This window comes from Gasterosteus aculeatus, chromosome Y (assembly GCF_964276395.1).
Source record: "Gasterosteus aculeatus chromosome Y, fGasAcu3.hap1.1, whole genome shotgun sequence".
NCBI classification, from domain to species: Eukaryota; Metazoa; Chordata; class Actinopteri; order Perciformes; family Gasterosteidae; genus Gasterosteus; species Gasterosteus aculeatus.
In genome coordinates, this window is record NC_135709.1 from 2783146 (window position 1) to 2807800 (window position 24655).

The 24655-nt window shown below is 46.5% G+C and overlaps 2 protein-coding genes across 10 annotated transcripts in view; one reads left to right on the forward strand and one right to left on the reverse strand.

The window, feature by feature from the left end:
* The window catches only part of LOC144391346 (N-lysine methyltransferase setd6-like), a 3506-nt gene extending 2447 nt beyond the window's left edge, over positions 1-1059 (forward strand). Inside the window, 4 exon segments of the mRNA XM_078097965.1 lie at positions 88-141; positions 143-269; positions 404-540; positions 652-1059. Of these exon segments, the coding sequence (XP_077954091.1) occupies positions 88-141; positions 143-269; positions 404-540; positions 652-975 (642 nt within the window). The 3' untranslated portion in view covers positions 976-1059.
* Positions 1060-2214: 1155 nt separating this feature from the next.
* Positions 2215-24364, reverse strand: LOC144390813 (CCR4-NOT transcription complex subunit 1). Of its 9 annotated transcripts, none has more exons than XM_078097277.1 (49): positions 24093-24364; positions 22195-22493; positions 21988-22095; positions 18944-19042; positions 18649-18717; positions 18450-18504; positions 17695-17898; positions 17405-17573; positions 17044-17170; positions 16422-16532; positions 16076-16246; positions 15794-15921; positions 15394-15634; positions 15172-15291; positions 14819-14941; positions 14554-14705; positions 14231-14381; positions 13932-14133; positions 13677-13802; positions 13177-13301; positions 12791-13077; positions 12629-12707; positions 12256-12495; positions 11992-12132; positions 11725-11904; positions 11496-11612; positions 11287-11397; positions 11000-11077; positions 10695-10872; positions 10252-10406; positions 9840-10136; positions 9583-9723; positions 9262-9366; positions 9005-9124; positions 8523-8717; positions 8280-8422; positions 8053-8161; positions 7716-7885; positions 6014-6245; positions 5671-5919; positions 5217-5380; positions 4946-5063; positions 4697-4798; positions 4327-4500; positions 4057-4206; positions 3793-3973; positions 3544-3676; positions 3283-3417; positions 2215-3198 (listed from the first exon to the last, which is right to left on the reverse strand). In XM_078097277.1, the coding sequence occupies exons 2-49, from the start codon at positions 22294-22296 to the stop codon at positions 3120-3122; spliced, it is 7146 nt and encodes a 2381-aa protein (XP_077953403.1). In that variant the 5' UTR covers positions 22297-22493; positions 24093-24364; the 3' UTR covers positions 2215-3119. The 9 variants fall into 9 exon arrangements, with proteins under 9 accessions (XP_077953403.1, XP_077953400.1, XP_077953399.1 ...); XM_078097274.1 differs by having other exon boundaries at positions 12256-12504; XM_078097273.1 differs by having other exon boundaries at positions 13920-14133.
* Positions 24365-24655: the final 291 nt, after the last annotated feature.

The following is a 24655-nucleotide window of genomic DNA, read 5'->3' on the forward strand; positions in this document are numbered from 1 at the left end:
ACCACCTCTCCACTCCTACTAGCGACGTCCCAAACATCTGTGACGGCTGTCCTGAGGTTTGAGTTGACTGCTCTCCTCTCTCTCAAGGACAGTCTGAGATGGTTTGCGTGCGGCCGATACGCAGGAGGCGAAGAAGTGTTCAAACACCTACGGGCAGATGGCCAACTGGCAGCTGCTGCACATGTACGGCTTCACGGAGCCTCACCGGGACAACCGCGACGACACCGCCGACATCCCCGTCGGCAACTTCTGCAAGGTCGCCGCACAAGGTCGAGAGTTGACGAAACTGCAGCGCGGACGAGAGACAGCGGAAACAAAACAAAACTGATTTAATAGTTTGATTTGAACCCAAATACAAGCTTCCTCTCCACCGTGCCTTCCTCATCTTCCTCTTCTCCCGCAGGTGTCCAGTCCGGACTGGAACAGCAGCTGGTGGAGGAGAAGCAGGAGGTGCTGTGTCAGGTGATGCGAGGGAAGGAAGCCTTCGTCTTTGGGAAACAGGGCTGCCTTACAGACTCCGAGCTACACAGTGCGCTCAAGGTGAGACGGGAGACGGCAAGGGCCCGTTTTGAAACGGAAATGCCTTCAGCTTGCTTTGCGCGCTGCGTAAAATACGCATGCAGTAACAACGCCGGCTTTGTGTGTTTTCAGGTGCTGTGCATGTCAGAGGAGGAGTTCTCTGAGTTTAAGGACAATGAAGGGTGGGAGGAAGATGAGGACGAGGACATTTCCCTTTCCTTCTCTAACGAGGGTCTCTCCGGATTGAAGGCTTCGTGGAAGTGGCTCATCCACGGGGCCGCACGTCTGACTCTGCGGTCCTACGGGGAAGAGGCGCCGGGCGTGAAGAGCGACCAGGAGCTGATGGAGGACAGGGTGGCGTTTGCAGGACCTGAGCAGCAGGCGGCGGACGCCCTGCAGGTGCGCTGTGGGCAGAAGAGCATCCTGCACAGACTGATGGAGCTCACTGGCTCGTGACTCCGGCTCCGCAGCACTTTTTAAATCTGAATGCTTGAAACCAAATGTTTAGAATCACTGGCAATAAATGTTTTTTTTCCTCAAGATGATTCATTCATTTACAGGGAGAAGTATGTCTGCATCATTTACAAAACACCCTGAGAGTCCTGCAAATTACATTTTGTCTCTAGAAGTAGACGCATGAGCAGACAGTTCCTTTAAAAAAAATCAGTCAACGGATCAGTGTGAGAATCCGCCATCAGGCCTGTACGCTTGTTACGGTTTAACTTAAACACTGAAATTAAGTTTTATAGACCACCGTAAACCGCCAGTATTCAGAAAAGCTGCTTCAGATCTTTTGTCAGGTTACGCTGGATGTTCAGTTACATTAAGCCAAGTAATTCGATTGAGGGCAACGTGTATTTCAAGGTACTTTGAGGAAAATGAAAGTGGTTTGAAGGAACATTAGATAAGGACATTTGGAACCGGTGTTGGAAATAAAAATGTCTCATAATCGAACGCTGCCCGCATCCAGTTCAAAACAATGGTGCTCACGCACCACGCTGCGAACGGATCGGGTCGAACCAGACATCCCGCCGCGCTCTGCGTCCGCAAAACTGCTCGCCCCTCCCTCACGGAGAGCAAAACACTCCACTAGATCACCACTCTTTGCCGTCCTTGCTCCGAAACTAATGGTGGCACGAGCTCTCTGAGGACACCAGGAGCGCAGAGAGCCTTCACTTAAATTGTACTTGTAACGGCACTCGTTTGTTCCGTTTGTACCCCATGGTTGAATGCACTCATTGTAAGCCGCTTTGGATAAAAGCGTCGGCTAAATGACAACGTAAAACACTAGAAATTATTTTAACTTGATGGTTTACAGCTCATAGATGGGGAGAATAGCGAAGAAACAAGTGCATCAGCCAAAATCAACACACCACAAATGATGCAAAAGGAAAAAGAAAATCTCCAGATAAGCAATTGGCTCCTATCTTTTTTGGTAATACAGCGTTTAATCTGTTGCACTTTGACATTTTCTATTCAAATCCTTTAATCACGGATGAACCCAACAAAGCATTTTACTTTTCGTAATAAAAACAAACAGCATTTAAAAAGTAGGCATACACATTGTGATGAAAAGCATTTAAACCTTGATTAGAACTTCGATGAACAAAGAATGTTCTTAACAATGTATATGATCATATATGTATAGATGAAGAGCATAAAATAACTAAGTAGAACTGAATGAACACAGATGGCTTGCAGTTTGAATGCTTTATTTACTGTATGTATGCATACTGCAGTTAAGTAGCAAGAACTAAAGGCAAACTAGAAAGGACTACAAAATACAACACATGGACCAATACATTTACAAAACATTCAAAATGTTACAAAATGGCTGTATTGGTCCTTCTATTGTTCTTCAATTTGGATCTTTGTACAAATCGTCAAGTTACAACGTCGCCATCACTTTGCACAATTTACAAATGCCAGGGAGAGACTTCCAGAGCCAGTTGCAAAATGGACAAACCATCAGCAAACGGTCTCCACCGACACGCCCGGAGTAGAACCCCGCTCCCCCACCTGGGAGATTTAACTTCATCTTCCTGTCCCACTCAAGGATAAAAAGGGATCAAATGAAAGTAGCAGGCAGCTTTTTTTTTTTTTTTTCTTTTTTTTTTCTTTCTTTAATTATCTACCATTCAGCCTCGAATGTAACAAAAAAACAAAAAGTCAGAAAAAAAAAAGGGTTGTGTGGGAGGGAAGCAAACCAGGGACTTTGGTGGTGAGTGAAAATATGTTTCATGTCATGATGCATTTATTTGACATGTGCATTGCTCTCCACGCATCTACCCTCGCCCGTTCTCCCTTTTTTCCCCTCAATATTTACATCAACAAAATAAAAATAAAAAAAGTATATTAAACAGCATGTCCCAATCAGTCCTCTCCATCAGAATTCAGCCCCAAAGGGATCAACCAAAAATCTAAATCTTTAGATCCGGGAGCAGTAGTCATTTCATCCACATCTCAAAATGACTGTGGTGGCCAGTTTATCCAGTGCCGACAGCAGAGGGGAAAGGTGTGTGTGTGTGTGTGTGTGTGTGTGTGTGTGTCAAGGCCTCGGGGCATCTCTCCCGCGCGCTACGAGCTGGCTGGTGCACAGGCTAGCTGGCACTGGTGCCCTCCATCACCTGCTGGGCCTGCTTCTGTCCCATGCAGCACTGGGCCACTGACTGGAACAGCCTAAGAGGAAGGAGGAGGACAATCCGAGTAAGAGGAGCAGGACCGGCCAAATACATTACCGCCATCATACAGGTGGAAACCTACTTCTCAATCTCGGGAGCACAGTGCACAAAGTCGTGGCTCCAGAACTTGAAGGCGGGGTTCTTGATCAGCTCAATGAAGGTGATGAGGAGACCCCACGGGTGGGGCCTGTTCACAATCAGCCTCTCCAACAGAACCCTGGAAGAGACAGAAAGCGTGAACCAACGGCACTCGCATTTCAGTTGTCCACGCTGCAAGGGTTTCAATGTCCCCCCCCCCCCCCCCCCCGCCCTAAAGACCCCCGAACTCTAGACGTTGGCTCACCTGGTGATCTGCTCCTGGATGGCCTCGGTGTTGGCCTCGGCGAACAGATAGAGCATGGTGCAGCTGAAGTAGTGGGTGTGGCTGTTTGGGTACCGCAGCTGGTTGGCGATTGCGTTCAAGAACAGGTAACGTCCTGGAAACACACAGCGGAGTTGAATGCAAAAAAAAACAAAAAACAAAATGCACAAAATGCAGCTCATGCGGTGTGAAACCATTTGTGGCCCGACACTTATTTTGGCAGCAACTTACCCTCCGTGTCCAGGTCCACGGCAAGGTTCTGGAAGATGTCCATGTGTGCAGAGTGGGTGATCGTGCTCATGGAGGGGGTGCTGCCCTTGTTGTGGATGTGAGCGATGGCCTGTGTGCCTACATACAACACTAACGCATTGATCAGCTGGATGTTGTAGCGATTCCCGGGCTCGTTGGACACCTGTGAGACGGAGATTACAAATTTAGCTAAAATTGGGCTTTTGACAAAGGCCGTTTTAAAAAACAGGTCGAGGCGGCGCTGACCTGCAGGTTGCTGCGCAGCTCTGACAAGAAGGTGACTGGTGAGCGGGTCTTCAGATAGGAGTCCAGGTCCTTCTTAAACTGGGAAGGCATCACGCCCGTGAAGTTGGTGAGGATGCGGGGCGCGATGTTGATCTCACTCAGCATGTCCACCTGGAGCAAATAAAACACACATTCAGGACATCCTTTGGTCGGTCCAACCAAAGCTCATAGCTTCTGCTGATCCAAGCTGCACTTGAGAACCTCAGAGTGTGTAATCAGCGGTGTGTGTACCTTGAGGTTGGGTGTGAAGGGGTCAGGGAGCCTCATGTTGCGTGGGAAGGCACTGAGGATGAGGTTGCGGAGCTGGATGCAGTTGGGCGGGATGACGTCACAGAAGCCGTAGTGGTAGTCACACAGGAACTCTGGGAAGTCGTGCAGGAGGACCAGGAGAACTCGCAGCGTGCCCTGGAGGCAGAACATAATCACCAAATTACCAGAGCAAACAGGCTTTTTCAAGTTTGGGTTGCAAAACCCAACAAGAAAACTTTGCACATTCACAAAAACAGAGTACCAGTGTTACTCCCATGTTATAGGAACGTGCCTATCAATGTTACACACGCCTTACTTTGGGAAGTACATTAAGGAAAAAACAAGGGCGCACCTTATAGAGGATTTGCATAGGTTTGTTGAGCTCTACATTCCTCAGGAAAGGGGCCAGGTACTTAAAGAGATCGATCAGCAGCTGTGCGTACATCGGCCAACCCTGGAAAGGAAACAGTCAATTTTACCAAAAGGTTAAATAAAAATAAAAAAAATCATGGGGGGGGAAAGAGTCGACATCAACCAGATGGAAACGTGAGGTAGTCAAAGAATGTACGAGTCTTCGATAGTCTTGTGCTTCCATACATACCTTCTGCTGCGGCGTGTGCGCTAGCATCCTGGCGATGAAGATGCGATGGGAGATGAGCTCCAGCCAGGCGTACACAAAGCCGGGCGCTTTGGTGGGTCTCAGGATGTGGAAGGTATTGCTGCACATGAGGAGGAAGGGGGAGCGAGATGAGGCCAAACCAATGTGTCGCAAACATATGGACAGAAACGTTTTTTAAAAGAACGGATTCATTCTCGGCACTAGGCGAGCCTCTTCCTGCTGGAGGGGGCCGCTCAGCGCGAGGACGTCCTACCAGAAGGCGGTGAGCGTCTGGAAGTTGATGGTCTCCAGAACGTGTTCGGGAGCGTTTAGCTCCAGCAGCAGCATGATGAAAATGCGGTGGTACGGCAGCTGTTGGAATTCGGTCTGACGGACGTCGTGGTCCTGAATCAGAACCCCCACTACGATACCCAGCACCTACGAGCGCAAGCAGAATGAAGTGAGCCAGCCGGTCTAATGTCGTCTACAGAGGAGCATTTCTATAATAAATCAGATGTTATCAGGCTTTTCAGAGGGACTCGATTTCATTTAACCGAGGAGATGAATTAATTATTTAAACTTTCTAAACTTCCAAATCAGCAATTTTTTTATTCCAGGTTCCTTTCTACATTTGAGCCGACCTAGACATCATTGAAGCGCTTCGTGGCCACACCAGAGCGTCCCACCATGAGAGTTTCAACTTTGAACCGTCACAGGCGATGCGGTACCTTGTTGAGGAGGTTGATTTTCGTCACTGTGTTGGTGGCCTCTCCAGAGTGTTTGACCAGCAGGGCAATAAGCCTGACGAAGGCGTCCAGGTTGTGGTAGCACTTGGCGCGGATGATGGCGGCGCTGGCCGCCGGGTTGTGCTGCTGCTCAGCCTGCGCCCGGTAGCTTATCTCCACGCACATCTCTGTGCACAGCCGGAAGAACCTCGTTATCAGGTCGTCGGTCTTCAGGATGCCCTGCTGGTGCATCTGCAAAGAAAAAGGAGACGGAGGAGATCAACACGGAGGTGCGAGGGGGGGGTCCTGCGCGCCGGACCTTGGATCCTGATGAATGAGTGTTCACCTGGCCAACGAAGGCGGAGAAAGCTTTGGTGCTATCCCGGCCGGCGGCGGCCGAGTGGTACAGGTTGACCCATTCCCTCAGGAGGTACTCGGCCTTCTCCCTGAGGCCGGGGGGGTCGTCGTATTCTGACGCCTGTGAAATACCAGAGTGCATCATGAAGTTGGGTCCTCCGTGGGCCCGGTCGATCATGGCCTCGTAGTTGGAGCGAACTACATCCATCAGCTGGGGAAGGCTGGGAAGGACAAAGGACGGGGAGTGAGTTTGAGCTTCTGTGCCATTAGTCATTTGCTTTTAGGAAGGAAGGAAAGGATATATTGCATGTTGTGTAAAGTATGTCAACCTTGAACGAAGACTAATTTATAAATAAACAAATGCTTTTACACTTGGTTTAAGGTCGGCGCACTCGTTTCAATTCATGGTTCTGCGAGTGTTGCAGAGCAATTCACCGGCAGAACAACAGGCGGAGTGACGTGTTTTGTTGAAGACGACCTAGAGAGTCACGTCTATTTATCATAGACTTTATTGCCCCGTGCTTCGCCACTGCTGCTTTTCATCGCGGACACATTTGTCCCGTATTTCCCTCCACAACTTTGTGCACCTCTCAACCGGCAAACCAGCGTTTGCGGCGATCTCCCTCCGTGAATCCAACCCGCTTCTACAACCCGCCAATGACGGCTTGTGTGAGCGGTCATGTTTACGCATTTCTTCCGACAAAAGTTCTTAAATCTGATCCGTTCTCTCGTGAACCTTCTTCGCTTTAATAATGGCGGTATCGGGCTGTGAAAGCGGAAATGTGAGACTCCGTAAAGGACGTAGTTTGCGCTGCGGGAGGCTTGCGTCGCAAGCCTAGAAAAATGGCTCGACACACGTAAGGAGGTTTGAAAAGGCACGCAAGGGACAAACAAGGGGGTCCTGCGTCTGCGTCGCTCTGAAAACGCAGAAGCATAAACTAGGCTTAAGTCATAATTTCTGTGGCGGGCCCTCTAGAGGGTTGCAGCGGTATTACAGGTGGGGAAATTCGGTTCTATCATTTCTAGAACTTTACGTGTTACAAACGTACATTAGACTGCTGTGGCCTCTCAAAACAAAACACAGATCAGCATTGAGAATTAATTGAGACCGCATAAAGTCTGCAACCCTGTTTGGAAAAGGCTCATTGCAGCCATTGAAGCTGAATGAGCTTGAGATCGCTCATTTGCACATTGTGAAAAATATTTTAACCAGTTTTGTTTTCCGCACGTTGTATTTTAGCGTTATTATCTTGAAAAGATGTTCAGTGCAAAGCCGGTCAATTGCAGCCACAATAAAATCATCCTGACCTCATTTATGATGTTGGAAACGCATACAAACTATTTTCTCTCAGAAATTATTAATTTTTGCAGAACTTTATTTACATTGTTCTAACATAGTTGTACATTTTATTTAGTCTGACTAATCTGGTTCACTTGATTTTTATTATTTGTACATGGATGGATGTTTTAAACATTTAACATGTTACAATTTTGTTGGGGCACGAACATGTTTCTTCCTCCAAAGTGGGTCTGGACAGAAAACGTTTGAGAACCAGTAATTTAAAGTGGTCGACTGAACCTCACGGTCTCATTTAATATCTTCCTTATTTTCACAGCAGATTTCTGGTGGTCTATGGAAAATGAATCCGTTAAAGAAAGAAAAAGAGAAGAGTTTAACATTGTGTGTTTACCCCTCAGGTGCGTTGGCTCTGGAGTGTGCACAGGTTCTCATTAAAGTCTCAATCGTGTGGAAGAGGTCAGCCTCTGTGACATGGCTGACGCTGCGTTCGTCCACCAGCAGCAGCTTCACGAGCTGCATGGCGAAAGCTACCGCCATGTAGTGCAGTCCGTTCTCCATTGACTAGAAGACAACAATGAGTCACCAAATCGGTCACAAGAGCAACTACACTGGACAGTTCAATAGAAAACAAAACCATTTGAAAATCTTTACGAATGCAAGATGTCTAGATCAAATAAAAAAACGAGATCTGGGATAAAACAGAAAACGACTCCATTAGCGACGCCTACCTGTGCCAGGTGCAGGTCGTACTGCTGCATGTTGACCAGGTGGTTTCTAATCAGAAGCTCCACTGCTTCTACGTTGTACTTGTACTCATCACGACATTCAATCAGACACCTGTAAACAACCACAGAAAGCAGAAACATTAAACATCCCTCAAAACAAACAAGAGAATTACGATTTCGCCCCCACGGCTCAACACTGCAACCAGGACTAGATAATAGTTTAGACTCACCTGGTTATCTGCTTATTGCACCACTGTGGGCCATAGGCACGTCCATCCTGAAGGGCTTTCAGCACCAGCAGGTGGCACTCCCTGTAGCGGAGCAGCAGGTCGGCATCGGCACCACTGGTGGCATCTAGAAGACCTTCCACAGCCTGGAAACAAAAAGCCGCCGTAGTAAGAAGACAAGTCGGCGTAAAAGTCGTCCCGACTCCCTCGCGGTGCTCCGGAAGACGAGTTTAAAAATCGCCGCACCTTCTGCAGAAGGCCGAGCGCGGCGATCCCGTCTCTGGAGTTCCTCGCCAAGGCCACGGCCTCCAGCAGGCTGCGCAGAGCCTGGGTCAAGGGGTTGATGGAGAGGGCTGGAGGGATGGCGTGAAGATGTTGCTCCAGGTCGGCCATGCACTTATCGTAGATCTGAGCCACGTCATCTGTGGCCCATGCCTGCTGCTGTTGTCACAGATGAAGAGGAAAAGACGCGAGTCAAGTTCTGTGGGTTTAGCATGTTGGGAAATCAACACAAGAGGCACTAGTTGCTCATTTACTGTAGAGACATAAAATAGTCCAGAGTAAAAATACAGCTCTTTGTTCATTTAGATTTCTGATTTATGCCAAACCTGCACAATCTTGAAGATTTTTAAATCACTGTAGCACCTTTCTAACTTCCTTTTGCTCGCAATAGGTTTGTTTTGAGGACCCCCTCCCCCCCACACAACATTTTTTAAATATTAACTCACCTTCATGGGCTGAGCCAAGAAGCCAGTGGGTTGGGAGAGATCATTGCTGGGTAGGAAACCTGGAACATTCCTGGCAAACTCCTCATACACAGCAAGTTGTTTGGGGTCCACTCCTCCCACCTGCAACACAACAAGTGAGCGAGTTGGTTCCTCTGCCGTGTCACGGAGCAGCCGGCCATCTGCAGCTACACTGAATCCGCGTGTGATGTAACTGAACATTATGTCTCGACTACCGTTCCCGAACGTTAGCGGCTTACCTTGAGTCGGATCTGCTCAGGCATACGTTCAGCCTGGTAAGTCAGGACGACGGGATCACAATAGCGACGCCCCTCTTGGCGGGCGTGCTTCCTCAGCTCAAACTCCTAAAAAATAAATTTTAAAAAACACACAAAATGAAAATATGGTTTTGTGCCTGGAAACCTTTTTTTAAAAAAAAAAAAACTTACTGACATCTTTGCCACATCCATAATCAAAATGGTTTATCAATTTCAAAACACATTTCAAGCTAAGGCAACACAGTCCAAAAAAATAAATCACGTATTGGAAGGATATTTAAGTTCAGGGCTGTTGAGCCTCACCGTGGCAAGTCTCTTGTCCATTTCGGGGCCAGCTTTCTCGACGGCTGTTTTCTGAATAAAGCAGCAAGCAAGTTCACAGTTGTCTTGAGCGATCCTGGCCGCAGCCTCCTCCATCATCTCCCTCTGCTGGGGCGTCGGCGCCTGAGGGGAAAAAAGACCTTGCGTTAAAGAAGCAGGAACGGTGAGACTGTTTTTTTCCCCGACTCGTGCGGGACTAGCGATAAGGAAAACAAGCCCTCGCGGTCCAGTGAGCTTACCCGCAGCGCAGCGGCAAAGCTGTTCTTAAGGTTGGTGGCGATGCTCATGAGCAGGGGCTCGCGGCAGGTGATCATGGCCATGCCGGCGGTCAGGTTTCTCATCATATGGTGGGCGGCCACGCGCATGCGGGACTCCTCCGAATCCAGGGCAAAGTCCTTCCTGATGATCTGCTCACAGGTCGTCATGGCGATTTTGATGGAGCGGTCCACCACAGGGTGCACCAGCTCCTGAACCGCTCGCTCCACCGACTGCCGAACGCACTGCTTCAACTGAGGATGGGCCTGAAGCAGCGAGATCTGGAGGGACCAGGGCGATGGTAAATATCTCAATCTTGCTGTGAGGTTACGGGAAATAACATGCGTGTGTTGCGTTAACTTCAGCACTTGCAGACGCCCGATGTAGAACACTTACGTTGACGTTGATATTGATGTGTGGTGCCAGGCCTGCCAAGGCATACACGTTGATGTCGTGGTAACTGAACTGTGGGGTTGGGGGCCCGGTTGTTGTGCAGGCGGGGGTGGTGGCGGCGGGGGTCGAGGGAGGAGCCGCAAATGGAACAAAGTCTCCTGTTGGTTACAAGACAAAAAGATTTGATTTTAAATAACACTGCAGGAGCAATTAGACGTTACTGAGAGTAAAGAAGGACCTTTCATGGCAAATGTAATATGGCCAAATTATTGCTACACCCTTCACATAAGTATTTTTTTACATTAATTTCTAAGTAATAAAAATAAACTGACAGTTTCTCCTCAGCCAGTTCGTAAAATGTGTGTTAATAGCAACTGTGTCCTGAGGATGATGCGGTGAAGGTGACGCAGACCAATACAAAAAAAGCCTGCAGACGGTGAACCAACCTGCGGTAGAGACTGGCAGCATCTCCTCCGGAGGCTTGGCCTCTTTCTTTGGTGCAGACAGCTGCTCCTCCAGGCTCTTGAGCTTGTCTTTATCCTTCAGCAAGGTGCCTGGCTTGAGGTCATTGATGTCCAGCGACAAGTTCTTACACAAAACTTCAATCTCAAACTTGAGGTTGAGCTGTGGAGACACAATTACAGGTGGTTGGTTTAAAAAGATTACTGTAGGCATCGGTGAAATCTTTGGTAAGCATTTGTACATTGACTGGAAGTGGCCTCACACTGGCGGGAGGGAGAAAATACATTACCTTGAGGTCATGTTCTTGATGCAGCTCAGCAAGAACATTCATGATGGCCATGGTCCAGGGGTTCTGGGGTCGGAAGACCTACAACGCAGAGACGCACAAGTAGGTTAATTCACAGAACCTCAAACAGTGGAATGAGGCAAGCATGAGCGCTATATATTGCCTGCGTGAGTGAAAAATTCACTTTACTTTTAGCTGAAGTGAATATTGCAGCATGACAAACTGGGCAAGAGAGTGAGGGAGTGTCAACGCCAGGCAGACACCTCTCCGGCTGAACATATTTTACTAACCATGCTTCGTAGACTGGACTCCAGAACTTTGGCCACAAAGGGAACGACATATAATAGCTCCTGCTGGCCTTTTATGTAGGCTTCCAGGAGCAGAGACTTGACTTCCAGATCCTGGGGAAAAGGAGAAAAATATTAGTAGCCGTCTAGAAAGCGCAGCGGACCGCCGGGCCAAAAACACTTCCAAAAGGTGGCATTATAAAAAGACTTACCGTGTAGAGGATAGGCTTGTTTTTGGCCAGTGTAATCATGCCCAGCCAGTGGCCCAAGTTCTTCAGCAGGGAGCGATCGGAGAAATTGGCAGCTGCCTTGTCAGACGTCAACAGAACCTGAAGAAATGTAAGGAAATTCAGGGATGGGAGGGTCAGTATTTTGGATATTTGTCGCGTTATGAGTTTTTGGCATTGTGATGGTAACCAGCTTATCGCTCAAGTGTTATACCTTGATGTTCCTATAAGTCTCATTGAGGACCATCTTCACAAACTCGGGGTTCTTGAGGGTGTCCAGGAAGTTGGAGTAGAGACCGTGGAAGTTGGGCTCAATGCTCACGCGCTTCATCACCAAGTACTGAGACACCCACGGCATGAACTCTTCCTTCACAGTCTCTTTCAACTCCTCAACCTGAAAGGAGAACACGCATATGGTTTTAAACGTAGTCTTTGACTGACAGGGTTGTTGTTTTATGGTTTTGCATTTGTCTTGCTTTACCTTCTGTGTCATGTTGGACTGGGAAAGGTTGTTGAAGATGAAGGCGATCTTCTCCTGGACATTTTCTGGAGGCTCGACAATCCTTTCCGTTTGGTCAGTGGCCACCAGCAGGGTGTCAATGTTCGTTGTGTTTATGGAGGGCTGCAGGAACCAAAATAAAAACCTGTGTTATCGCTATCAAGTTTTACATGCAGACGGGTAACAGAAGTATGCATAACAAGGCACACATTGGGGCGTTTAGACATTAGCAAACGCCAAACTCACCGGCACGTCCTTCTTGAAAGTGCTGGGTGTGGGTCTCGTGATGGTCGGCGTCTTCGTCGCGGTGCTCGTCGTCGTCGTGGTGGTGACTAGAGTGCTCGGCTGACCAGGCTGCGGAGCCTTGGGGACGCCGGGTTGTTGCGACTGGGCCTGGACTTGTGCCAGTGCCAGACTGCCAGGCGTGGTGATGGAGCCCTGCATCTTCACCGGAGGGTCCCGTGACTGTTGGCCGTACTCGATATACTGCACACACAGGATATTGAAAGAAGCAGAGCGCAATTTTATTTATCCGTATGTTCAAATCACTTTCAGAGGTCATAGTAAACTCTAAAGACAAAAAAAAAAATGCTCATTTAAATTAAGGAAACCTGATTACCTCTTGTAAATGGTGGGGGAATTGCAAGAAGTGGGCAATTGAAGCCAGGTGTTGACAATACTGAGGATAGTCCTTTAGTCTAGAAACATGGAAGATTGGGTCATGGTACCTCGTGCACGTTTGGACGTTAATACTCATTTTACGGAAGAAATGTTTCAGTACCTGTTTTTAAACCTATCTAGGGCGGCAATTCCAAAGTAATACATTTTGGATCCATAGGGCTTCCTTAAGGCTTCAAGAACATATCGCAGGGCCAGGCCCAGGGCCATGTAGGTCACAAGACCCTTCTCGATGATGCCACCGAAAAGGCAGGCAGTGATGTGCAGCTCCTTGTCTGGGTACTGGGGGAAGAACCGGTATTCCTCAAACAAGTTACGGAGCATGCAATTGAACACCTCGCGCTCCCGCTTGATGGTTGAATCCTTGAACCTTTGCAGCATCTCCAGTACCTGGGAGGGTGGAGGGATATGATGGAGTTTGAGTTAACTCCAAGCGCAACAACACTACTCACTGCAGGGTTTGACGGTGTTTTTGCAAGAACTACATACTTCATCCACGGACATAGTTGGGTGAGGTGGGTGGTTGTAGATGCGCTGAAAGTAACTGTTTGCCTCGTCGTCGATCTCCTTGCTAAAGTGCTGGTTTGCCTCGGGCCACACCTGAGAAAGGTCAGCTGAAAGAAAAAAAAAAAAAAAAAAAAAGACAATGTAACATGGGGGGAGCAAGAGCTTCATCGTCGTGCAAAATTAGGAAAGCGTATTCCAACGGGTGAAAGTTGTCTTAAAAAGCAGACACAGACATTTAAGTGGGGCGGTCAGCGTAAGCGGACACCGAATGGAAGACTGATCTGCATTTCCTCTGTGATCAACCAATCGTTTTTCAGAAGAGAAACCGTGGAACGAAATGTTTACAGTGGTACAAGCCTTCTACAGGCTCTTTGTTAATACGGAAACTTCTCTTCTACACAAGAGGAAATGCAGCAGAGAGCCGTGCAGGGCGGGGCTCTCAGTCACACCACCACCACCCCACTTACAGGCCTTCATCTTACTCTGTTGAAAGGTGGGGGGGTTCAGGCCAGGTGTGCTCATCTTCCTGGTGCCAAAAGGGTCCGTGTTGACAGTTGGCATCCCCAGACTAGAGCCAATACTAGAGCCGATGCCTGTGCCCAAGGGACCTGAAAGTAAAGTAGGAACGTTAAGTGGCAGTCAAACTGCAGCAATTTGGTCCCCTGCTTCTTCCTCGAGCCGTGGTGCTTTGTGTAAAAATGGAAAAATAAAAAATAGCATAGTACCAGAGTCCATACCAGGGAGCTGCGACGACAAGCTGCCGATACCCCCAAACGGTGTGCTAGGGTTGGGGTTGGTGAGAGGTGGGAAGGCCTTTGCTGGGGATTGTGGATTACTGAAAGCAGAACTCAGAGAGGTTGGGAAACCCTGCATGCTTTGAGTATGGGAGGGAGCTGTGCCCCCCAGGTTCAAGGAACCCATGCCGGAGAGGGACTCCATCTAGAGGTGAACAAAGGACAGATTTTCAAGTTTTTTTTTCTTCAAGCAAGTTAGGAATAAGTTTTTCTACAGCGATTTTCGTGCCGTGTGAAGATACCTGTACAGGAGAGATTGCATCCAAGCTGCTTGTGCTGGGGGCACGACCCTTTGGCATTACCCCTGGTGGTGGTTGCCGGGCTTTATTCATCACATTGCTGCAGTTGGCAACCATGGTCAGGATGGTCTCCGACAGCTCCTGTGACACGCTCCTGAGGAATGAAAAGTGAAGGAACGTTGATTTCAGAGTAGGGCGAGAGGGATCTCATCGGTTTATGCATGTGGTCAAAACATCATAGAATCATTTTGAGCAAGACTGAAAAATAGATCAAACAGGCAAATCCAAGTGTACCGGGATGGCGAGTAAGCCAAATAGCATCTCACCCAGCACAGGACTGCAGGCAGGCCAGCATGGTGGCTAAAGTCTCCGGGGGCAGCTGGGCGCTTTTGGGCTGGTCCTTGTCTGGGGCCAGACCCCCCATGATGGATGGGCAGCGCCTCTTCAGGAAAGTCACACACGCCTGGATGAAAGGTTCCTGAGAAAACAGAATGAAGAAACATATTCTCAGGGCGGAAATTACAAGGACACAAACAAGTACACATATGTACGGATAGCTGTCAGTGTACGCAAATTACTTTGAAGTCTTACCCCATGCTCTCTGATTTTGTCAGTAAGCCATTTATCAAGTTTGAGGTATTCACGGCGGGAGGCAAGTGCAGCGAGGTCAATAACAAAAGCAAATGGAGTTCCATTCAGCAACATCGATAGAGACTGGAGGGCAGAAGGACAAAAACATTGACCATTTACAGGGTGCCTTGATGTAGGATAAAGCACAGACTAACACAAATATATATATATATATATAATGACCCTTTATCTTCCAATCTCTTTACTAAAACCAGTAATTCTGTGCAGCAACCCTATTTCCTAATTCTGCTTACGTTCTGAAGGTTTAGGTTCAGAGGTCAACATGTGCGATTATTCAGTCCATTCTGACAAACCTTCAAGTCCTGGGCCACATCGAGGATGCGAGACAGCTTGGCCTGGTCATACTGCTCTCCTCTCATGTACCACTCGGCCATCGAATGCATGATAAGCTGACGGATGGAAGGAGACTGTCCCTGGGAAAAAAAAAAAAAAGCGCCAGGTTTTATAAGTATACATTTCAAACGAAAACAAATAGATGACCTCTCGACTCAAAACCAACAAGCATCAACGCCAACCTGTCCGTGCCAGGCGTAGTGAAGGATGATGGCAGAGTTGGGGTGGTTCCCCAGAAAGATGGGCATTAGGGTAGAGATGAGCTCGTGGCGCAGCGTGTGCCAGGAGGTGGAGATCTGCAGCAAGGCCAGCACCAACATGTCTGGGCAGTGCTTGATCGGAAAGCTGAACAGTTGCTTCACCTGCTCGTACTGGCCCACCTCCGACAGCCTCAGCAGGCTCTCCACCAGGTCCAGACTTTTCCTGTTAAAGAGTTGAGGGTAATCTTTTAAACGCAGCGAAGCACCATGGATATACTGTTGAACTGAATGTGCCAGGTCACGCATCCGTTGAACGGAAATGCAGGAGGAGAAAAAATCCTTAAATTTTGAGTTTAAACTTAAAGACAAACAGGCTCCATACCAGGTGGCAATCTCCCTGTTGTCATCCTCTGGTGGGGCTTTAAGGATGTCAATGGCCACAGTGTGACAAGGATAGTCGGCAAAGGAGAACACTTCTGGGCTCATCAGGGAGTGCTGAATGAACGACAGCTGAAAAAAAGAAAAGTAAATTAATTCAACCGTAACCACACATCCTTCACCGCCGGAGAAATCAATTAGCACTTTGCATTAGGATTATTCTTTATCAATCATTCTACTCCATCATTTCACAGTCATCCCGCTGCAGAGGATGTCGGCCCGTTACCTGTCCCTCAGCGTGTTTCCATGGTCGATAGATGAGATCGACGGGAAACACCTCCATGCCCAGCCCCCTCTGAATGCCGTACACGACTATATGCAGGCCTTTGCTGTCCCGGATTATAAAGCCTGCGTGGTCCAGTTCGTAGGTCACCTCTTTGAAGTTCAGGTTGGGATTCTAGGGCACAAATGGGACAGCGGAAAACTAAATGGGCCTTTCAAAGTAATATGAGAGGTATTATGACAGGCTATTGCATGAATTCACTTGTGTACGGACGCAGGACGGTTACAGAGCAACACCACAATTCTGAAAAATAATCTGTTTAATGAAAAGAAACTGACTGCTCACGTACCACTTCTTTCACAACGTCAATGAGAACCTCAACATTCCAGGTGTGAGCCTGTGAGCCATCGTTCTTGTCCTTCCCGTCGCTCCAGATACCGCTGCCTGGAGCGGAGATGGACTGTGAGGGGAAAAAAAACAAAGAAAACGTAAGCTCTGATCCAAAAATAAGTAAACTCAACCAGCAAAAACGTTACTAAATACTAAAAGGTATTTGATCGAAAGACTCATTTCGTATTGCACAGGCATTGATTCACCAATTCTGCAGCTCTCGACAGTTTTGTTTAAGTGAATGTTACTTTTGACAAACAATATCTCTGATGAACCCAGTGCATGAGTCCTTCCCAGCACCCCGTAAAAGCATCAAGCATGAAATTAATACTGACTATTCGCATTGACCCGACTCCTTTTGTAATGTCATGGTTGTTTGTAAAATAAATTAAAATTAGAACTAGATCCATCTAGTTTCACCACTTCAAACTTATACCTACTGTTTTGTGTGAACAAAAAATTAAAATAGGAGCCAAAGCGTGTCATCTTTTGCTCCGGTCCCCATGAAGCAAACTACAGCAACGTTGTCAAAAGGGGCCGTAGACTTCGGGCCGCGCTCACGTCCAATAACGCCCCCTCACCTGCAGCGGGATTCCATCCGTTAGGCCCGAGTGTGTACGAGCCATCATGCCAAGGACCCTGGCCACCTGGCTGGCAGTCACCTCTCTCACCCCATACTGGACGATTATGTTTCTGCACTCATCCAGACTGGAGGGACAAAAAGAGGGGGGGGGGGGGGGGGTCAGAGGGAACCAACATCGCCAACTTCTCCTTTCAAATCCCACTGATATTGTTTTAGAATCCCTATGAAACTAAATTAAAAGCAACAGGACATGTACTTCTGCTTGACCTCAAACTTTTGGGAATTTTGTGGTTGTTGTGACAGTTCGGGTGGTCCATGCTAGCCGTGGGCACAGCGGAGAAGAATTTAAACTAAGTTACCTAGCACAGAAGCCATAGCCGACTTCTTGCATGAAATCTGCGAGAGAACTCTCCATCATGGTCTTCGCTAACTCCCCCGAGTCTGGCAGGATCCTGTCCATGAGAATGTCCCGTTTTTCTGGGTACAGCAGTGGTGCGAGCACCACAGGGCAGCGCTCCTGGGGGAAATCTGAAAACACAGCATACACTTTAAAATACAATGACGTTTTCGCCACAATAGAGTCAAGATACCTCTTCGGCTGCGGGCTTCCATATGCGGATCTAAGGATCTGATGAACACATTTGCGTACCTCGACAAAGTGTCTTGAGGAAGGTGTTGATCTGCTCTTGTCCTACTCCGCTGGCTCCCTTCTGGCCAAAGAGCAGATGGGAGAGGAGCAGCTGCAAGACCTCTATAGCAATGTCTTGGAAGCCACCTTCCTGGTTTCCTCCGAGATCCGCGTCCACGTATGACCGCAGGAGGTCTGGAAGTTTCTGCTTGATGAACTGCGCGGCTGAGAGGCGGTGGAAAACTAGTTAATAAAGCACGGGCTCTGCTGTTCTACTATGTCCCGTCCTGTAACAATTATACTTCAGTTTAGCGTCCAACACACAGCTGGTCTTCATAGACTCTGGATGTTTGTACAAATGGGGAAATGGATTTCCATCTTTAATTGCGGCACAATCTACGACTCCTCGTCACTAATTATAGATTTTACCCTCGACAGCCTGTCAAGTATTTAGTGCCGTGTATTAACTAACTACGCTGATGTCACAGAAAGGAACATGTGCAATGAATTATTTCTTTGCAAACAAAAGAAAATGCAATCGTAAATAAAGGAATAGTATGTTCCTATATGCAGGCAAGCAGACAGGCTTGTCGCAAACAAAGAATTTTATGCATCTTTCACTTTTCAGCAAACTTTTAGGTCAACACCACACAAGTGCTTCAACTTAGTCAGCCTTATCGTGACATGTTTATTATCTACAAGTGTGTAGATGCATTACTTTTAACCTTCATTCACAGTTGCTATCACTTATGTCTGGCCCCATTAGATTTACTTACCAAAACCACGAAGGTCTGCGTTGCTGGAGTTGAGCAAAGCAAGTCCAAAAATGACCTAGTGGAATCAAATTAATTCATTGATCATTTCAGACACTTTTTTTCCCAGTTAAACATATTTTCATTCAATATCTGATATTCAACGATCTGATGTGCATAGCCCTAAAAATGGACTCATTTAAGATTGGCAGAGACTGCTTACCTCTTGGACCTTGCTGAGCTTAAGAACTTTACTCAGTTGAGTGAATAAATGGGCCGAAGGCTTCAAACTCTAAAAGACAGTTTAAGAAGATTGTATTAGATGTCAAATAAAATGTCAATATTCATAAAGTCCTGACAAATGTTTGTACACATGCACATCGGACTAAGTTGATGACTAAGTTAGTTGCAGACAAACATTTATGCGAGGAGTGAGTGCAAAAAGTGAGTAAATAAGAGCCATTACACATCCTGGCCACCACAGTAATAATACGGGCATTCTAGCATTGGCTACTCACCTTCTGGTAGTGCAGGGGATGGTCGACGGCGTAACAGAGAGTAGCGATAAAGTTTGGCTTGGATATCAGCGACACACACTCCTGAATCAGAAACTGTGTCTTCGGCAAGTTGAAAAGCAGAAAAGGGTACCGAGGAAAAAGGAGAAAGTAAAGAGAACAGAGGCAGGTGAAGACAGGATAATACACAAGAATTGGTACAAAACAATAAGCAGTCTTCACAATCACGATGTGGGAAACAAAACTATAAAGACTATACTGAAGATCTGCTAACCTAGATTTCACCTTCTTTGACTCAACTTCCTTCAGTGTTTTTAGGGGATAGAAGCTCAATAGTATGCCCCATGATGTAGGTGGACCTGGGATTCATTTCCGATGCCACTCAGCATTAAGTTTTTCCCCGGTGATACATCTTGAATAAACCTGGGATATGGTTTAGGCCGCAGACTCAAATTTTGGAGTTTTTCGTGTGTAATAGCTGAGAAGATGATAGAAGCATATATGGTCTTGCGGTCCATGCTAGCAGCTGTACGTTTTGCACTTTATAGTTCTACTACGGCCAATGGTGAGAGCAAGGAGGCCAATATTAGAGTGATTTGCAAGCGCGTTCATAGCCCTGCGGATAAGACAGCCTTTGAGAAGGGCGATCGGCATAAAAAAAACATTTCCATTTCCACGTCGGTTAAGTTCTGTTAACTGTTAAATAGCTGGAATGCAGAGTCTGAGAGGGACTTCCAGCTACGTGGCAGAGCTACTGGCAAAACACCAAGGTTACCAAAATTATTGAACCATTGTCTAGTTTTATAAGAATTTAAGTAATTTCTCATTTGTTTGTGAAGGTGATAGTTACAGGTCTGCAGGTCTTTAATAATAAACCCAGTTATTCGTTTTATCCTTACAAAGTGCATGTGTGGAGGAAGATCGCCATGATCAGGCACAACCTTTTGTTAATAAAGAGTACGATCATATATTTTATCTATAAAAAACCAGCTTCGCGTTGACACCAGTACCCACAGGGCGGATATTTGGTTTTTCTATGGTCGGAAATTATTTTCTAAAAAAAGGTCCCATTTAAGCCTTGTTTATGCTTTGCGTTTTCAGAGCGACGCAGACGCAGGACCCTTGCGTGTCCCTTGCGTGCCTTTTCACACCTCCTTGCGTGCGTCGACCAATTTTTCTAGGCTTGCGTCGAAAGCGACGGTCTGCTAACTACATCCTTTACGGAGTCTCACATTTCCGCTTTCATAGCACGATACCGCCATTGTTAAAACGAATGTTCGCGAGAGAACGGAGCAGATTGAAGAACTGTTGTCGGAAGGAATGCGTAAATATGACTGCTTATACAAGCCATAAGCGGGTTGGATTCATGGAGGGAGATCGCCACAAACGCCGGTTTGCAGGTCGAGAGGTGCACAAAGTTGTGGAGGGAAATACGGGACAAATGTGTCCTTGATGAAAAGCAGCAGTGGCGATGCACGGGGCAATAAAGTCTATGATGAATAGACGTGACTCTCTAGGTCGTCTTCAACAAAAACACGTTACTCCGCCTGTTGTTCTGGAGGTGAATTGCTCTGCAACACACGCAAGACTTTTAGAACCATGAACTGAAACTGCGCCGACGAAACAACGCAGAAGCATGCACCAGCCTTAAGTCTCACAGTATTGAAATAGCTACAATCATTATCAACCGACATAAATATGATTGGACTCATTGGATCCATGAGGGTGTCCGTTTACACACATACCTACTTAACGTAATAGTAAGAATGTTTAGGTACCCCAATATCCAGAAGCAATTTAGAATAGGCCATAATAACATTTCTACCGTGTGCACAAAGTTGCAGGATTTTTGCCACAAACTGCATGGAATTAGCATAAAGAAGGCACGGCTGTAGAGGGGAGACTTATGGGAACCGTTTTCATAGAAATATATTAAGTTGTGAGGTAAAGGGCTGTGAATGTGTTCATGCCCATTTTGCCCTCACTAAAATCTTGCATAACTTCCATCCATCGTCAAACCGCTTATCCTGCACACAGGGTCGCGGGGGGTGGGGTCGCCAGCCAATCACAGGGCTAACACAGAGACATACAACCATTCACACTCACATTCATACACCTACGGGCAATTTAAAGTCCCCAATCAACCTGATCCCCAGAGCACGTCTTTGGACTGTGGGAGGAAGCCGGAGAACCCGGAGAGAACCCACGCAGACACGGGGAGAACATGCAGACTCCACACAGAAAGGCCACTGGGCAGAGTTGAACCCAGGACATTCTTGCTGTGAGGAGACCGTGCTAACCACCACACCACCGTGACGCCTAACATAACTTAAGAATTCTAAATGTTTTCAAGCTCTAGAATCTAGTATCTAAAAGACTGGGAGACCAGGATGTCAAGAGAATAATGTAAATTAAATTCTGCATAAAATACAGGTTTCCAGGTGCTGCCATTTTAGGAAATATGCACAAACCGGGACAGAACAGGCACAGTATCATGGGGTGCTACAATGAGGAATTTGTGTTGGGTAAAAGATGCAAAATGGCGAATCTTCCAGGCGGTATCAGTACAGCAACAGCCACTATGGTTTATTTTTTTAACACTTTTATACAATTCCCCTAAAACTGAAGGAGAGCACTTATTTGCCACAGTGGGAAGAATGAACCACCCGGAATAACTTCATAACTTATATCTGGTACTTAAAGAACGCTGAATGCTTACGTTTTTTTAAAAACATGACTTCATGAGACATGTAGATTTGTTAGTCTCTACGATCAGCGTTCTGCTCCTCTAGAAGGTATTTTGACAGATGTAACTTAAGCCACGAGAAATTGTGTTCTAGGACGGCAATTACATCAGGAGAAAACTTTTTCTTAACTTGCAATAGCAAATTTCTACAACGTTGAATCTGAACTATTCCTCTAGTTTAAAACAGACCGAAGGGGGGAATCCATACAATGCTCAACTTCAAAGTACCAACATTACCCATTAAAAAAAGAACTTCAGGTCAAGAACATTTTAAAATAACATCTCTCTAATCAAAAATTACCTGGTGAAAGTCCTTGCCACTGCTTTTACCATCGCCACTGAAATCCACATGAGAGAAGAGACAGCGTAGTAAATGCCTGTCTGCCTCAGGGCCGTGACGATTAACAATCTGGGAGAGCACAGGCAAAATGAACCAAACATGAGACCACAAGCGGACGTTTGAGTACACTTTACAGCTATCTGTTGACTAATGTAGAAAACCACTTACATGCTGTATTTCTTGCTGGCTGGCTCGGTAGTTTTTCTTTGTTAAATTGTCCACCAGATAGCTGATTTGAGACAAAGCCAGCGAAAGCGAATCAAGATTCATTGCTAGTTGGGGCGGAAGCAGGCGGCCGAGCACGGCGCAAAATCACCATTATTCCCCTTTAGTCACTTCAGTGATAGGTTACTTCTGCCCCCCCCCCTCCCCTCCACAAAGAATGAAAAATGTTTGCTTTCAAAATGACTTTTCCAATCAGTGGCTCCCGGTGCTAGGTAAGGTCCTTCAGTTTAAAAGTTCAGCATCTGAAATGAGAGGACAAACAAGTTCAGACATTTGTTTTTAAAAACTACAAATACATTACAATAGAAATAAAAACAAAAAAAGAGCCAATAGAATAAAATGTTGAGCTTTGCAGCGTTACTTCCACGCAGGACAATATTTACAATCAAATCCTGTGACAGGATTCAAGGCCTACGTGCACCACAGAGTATAAGTGTATTTTACAGTCTGCTGCCCGGGCATTCATCTGCAGATTCATTCACTAACGTTACGGTCAATACGAATTAAAGCAATAGTTTTCGTCAGATACGTTTTTGGAGTTATTGTAGTTATGTAAACCTGCCGTGCCTATAGCTTATGCTTAGGCCTCGACTGCACCCAAATATCTGGCACAGAGAGCGAATGCTAACGTTGGTTAAGTTGCTTACCAAACTGAGCAACTTTCTGTTTAGAATAGCGTGATAACTATTTCCGCTTTATCAAGCAATTCCGAAGAAAGTTGCTTTAAATGTAGCCAACAGGCCGTTTCTGGTGACTAACGGTAATGGACAGAGAGTTAACGTTACAACTCGCCCACTGAAACAAAGAGCAAGCTAATGTGAGTTAGCAAACGTTACTAGCAGGCTATCGAAGTCACCGTAACATTTCACGTTACCTTCCGATTAGCTATCGTAAAATTATCAGACACCCTAAAATGATTCGACGCCAAGTTATTAGGTAGTTTTAAAATAACGCGCACATGTGAAGTGGGGAGACGTAACGTTAGCTACTTACTTTAGGCTAACATTACCATGACGCTGGTAAACACTTGCTAGAGGAAAAGTTTGAGAGAACGGTAGCGAAAATCTTTACAGGATAAATAAGCATGCAAAATATGTTACGCTATTGCTAACTTAAACATACTCCATGCAACGGTCATACGTGTAAACTAATTAAAATTACCCATCTTTGTCAATACGTAACGATAACCTATGTGAATTAGTACCAACTCCCCGTTGGCTACAAGCTAATGCTATCAAGTTAAGTTAGCATTTACCTGAAGCTAACATTAGCAACATGAGACAGTTTCGAGCTGGTTTGAATCCATCGGCTAAACCAACCAACGTCTTGTTTCTCGTGTATTCATTACTATGTTAAGTAGCGATTTTATCTACATAACTAATTACGAATGTTTCGACATCGTTACAATTGCCTTTGCCATAAGCGTGGAGGCCCCGTAATGCGGATGGGGTTTGCGCGATCGCGCAAGCTACCGTTAGCAGTAACCTTGTTAACGTTAGCTTATTTCCACGGGCACTGACTAATATACGGAATCGCCAAGATTATGTTTGTTGGAAACGCCAACTGCCCTGAAACGGAGCGTATACGTGGCATAGAAGCCCCGTCTCCGTCCAAAATGTGGCTAATACAGTTGTAGAGAACTAGTTTATCTTTGTTGAGCTAAACTCGTTGCTAAATACAGAAATTAAGTTGTTTCATGTAGCCAATATGACAGCTGCTTTTCAGCAAATAGCCTATGCCCGCGCTGCTCGCTAACATTCATCGTCCACATCAACGCCGTTGCCTGCGTGTAGTACACAAACCAGTCGACGGTTGTTAACCGACCATATTTTAAACCTCACCGTGCTTCCAAGAAAGTAATTCAGGTGTTCATTCCCTTCTTGTTTCGCACAACAAACTTGACGAAATGGAAGGGTCGCTGTGCCTCCAGTTCAGTTTGATTTTTTCAAAATAAAATGGCGACTGTCACCGCCGCGGCGCGGTCACGGTTCGCGATGGGTGCGTAAGCTTATCTGCGCGACACACACGCAAGGTGCTCGCCAGCAGACACCTGGGAATCAAGGAGGGTTTTATTGTTTCTCGGTGCCGATGCCAAATAACGGCATTTTTTTGGTGGGGGGGCTCAATTTATAACGAAAATTCGAAACTAGAAGGCAATCCGTGAACCATGTTTCTTTTGTGTTAATTTTACGCGTTGAAAAAAAAATGCACATTATTTGCGCTAGAATGACATATTAAGCTCATACTGCATCTCTACGCCCCGATTTTCAGCAATACTTAAAACTGGACAATCTAACTTTAAAACGAGCATTCCACCAATTTCACTAACGAAGCTCAAACTGGCACCCGGTGACGTCAGCCGACAATTTAGCATGCAAACATGTATATAAAATAACAACATTCA

Excerpts from the sequence above, each read along its gene's own strand:
- LOC144390813 (XM_078097270.1), bottom strand. The coding sequence starts at position 22,296 with ATGAATCTTGATTCGCTTTCGCTGGCTTTGTCTCAAATCAGCTATCTG. Across the intron at positions 14,942-15,171 it reads ATGTGGCCCAGGACTTGAAG|TCTCTATCGATGTTGCTGAA; the intron begins GTTTGTCAGAAT and ends TCTGCCCTCCAG. Across the intron at positions 5,381-5,670 it reads AAATCAACCTCCTCAACAAG|GTGCTGGGTATCGTAGTGGG; the intron begins GTACCGCATCGC and ends TTGCGCTCGTAG.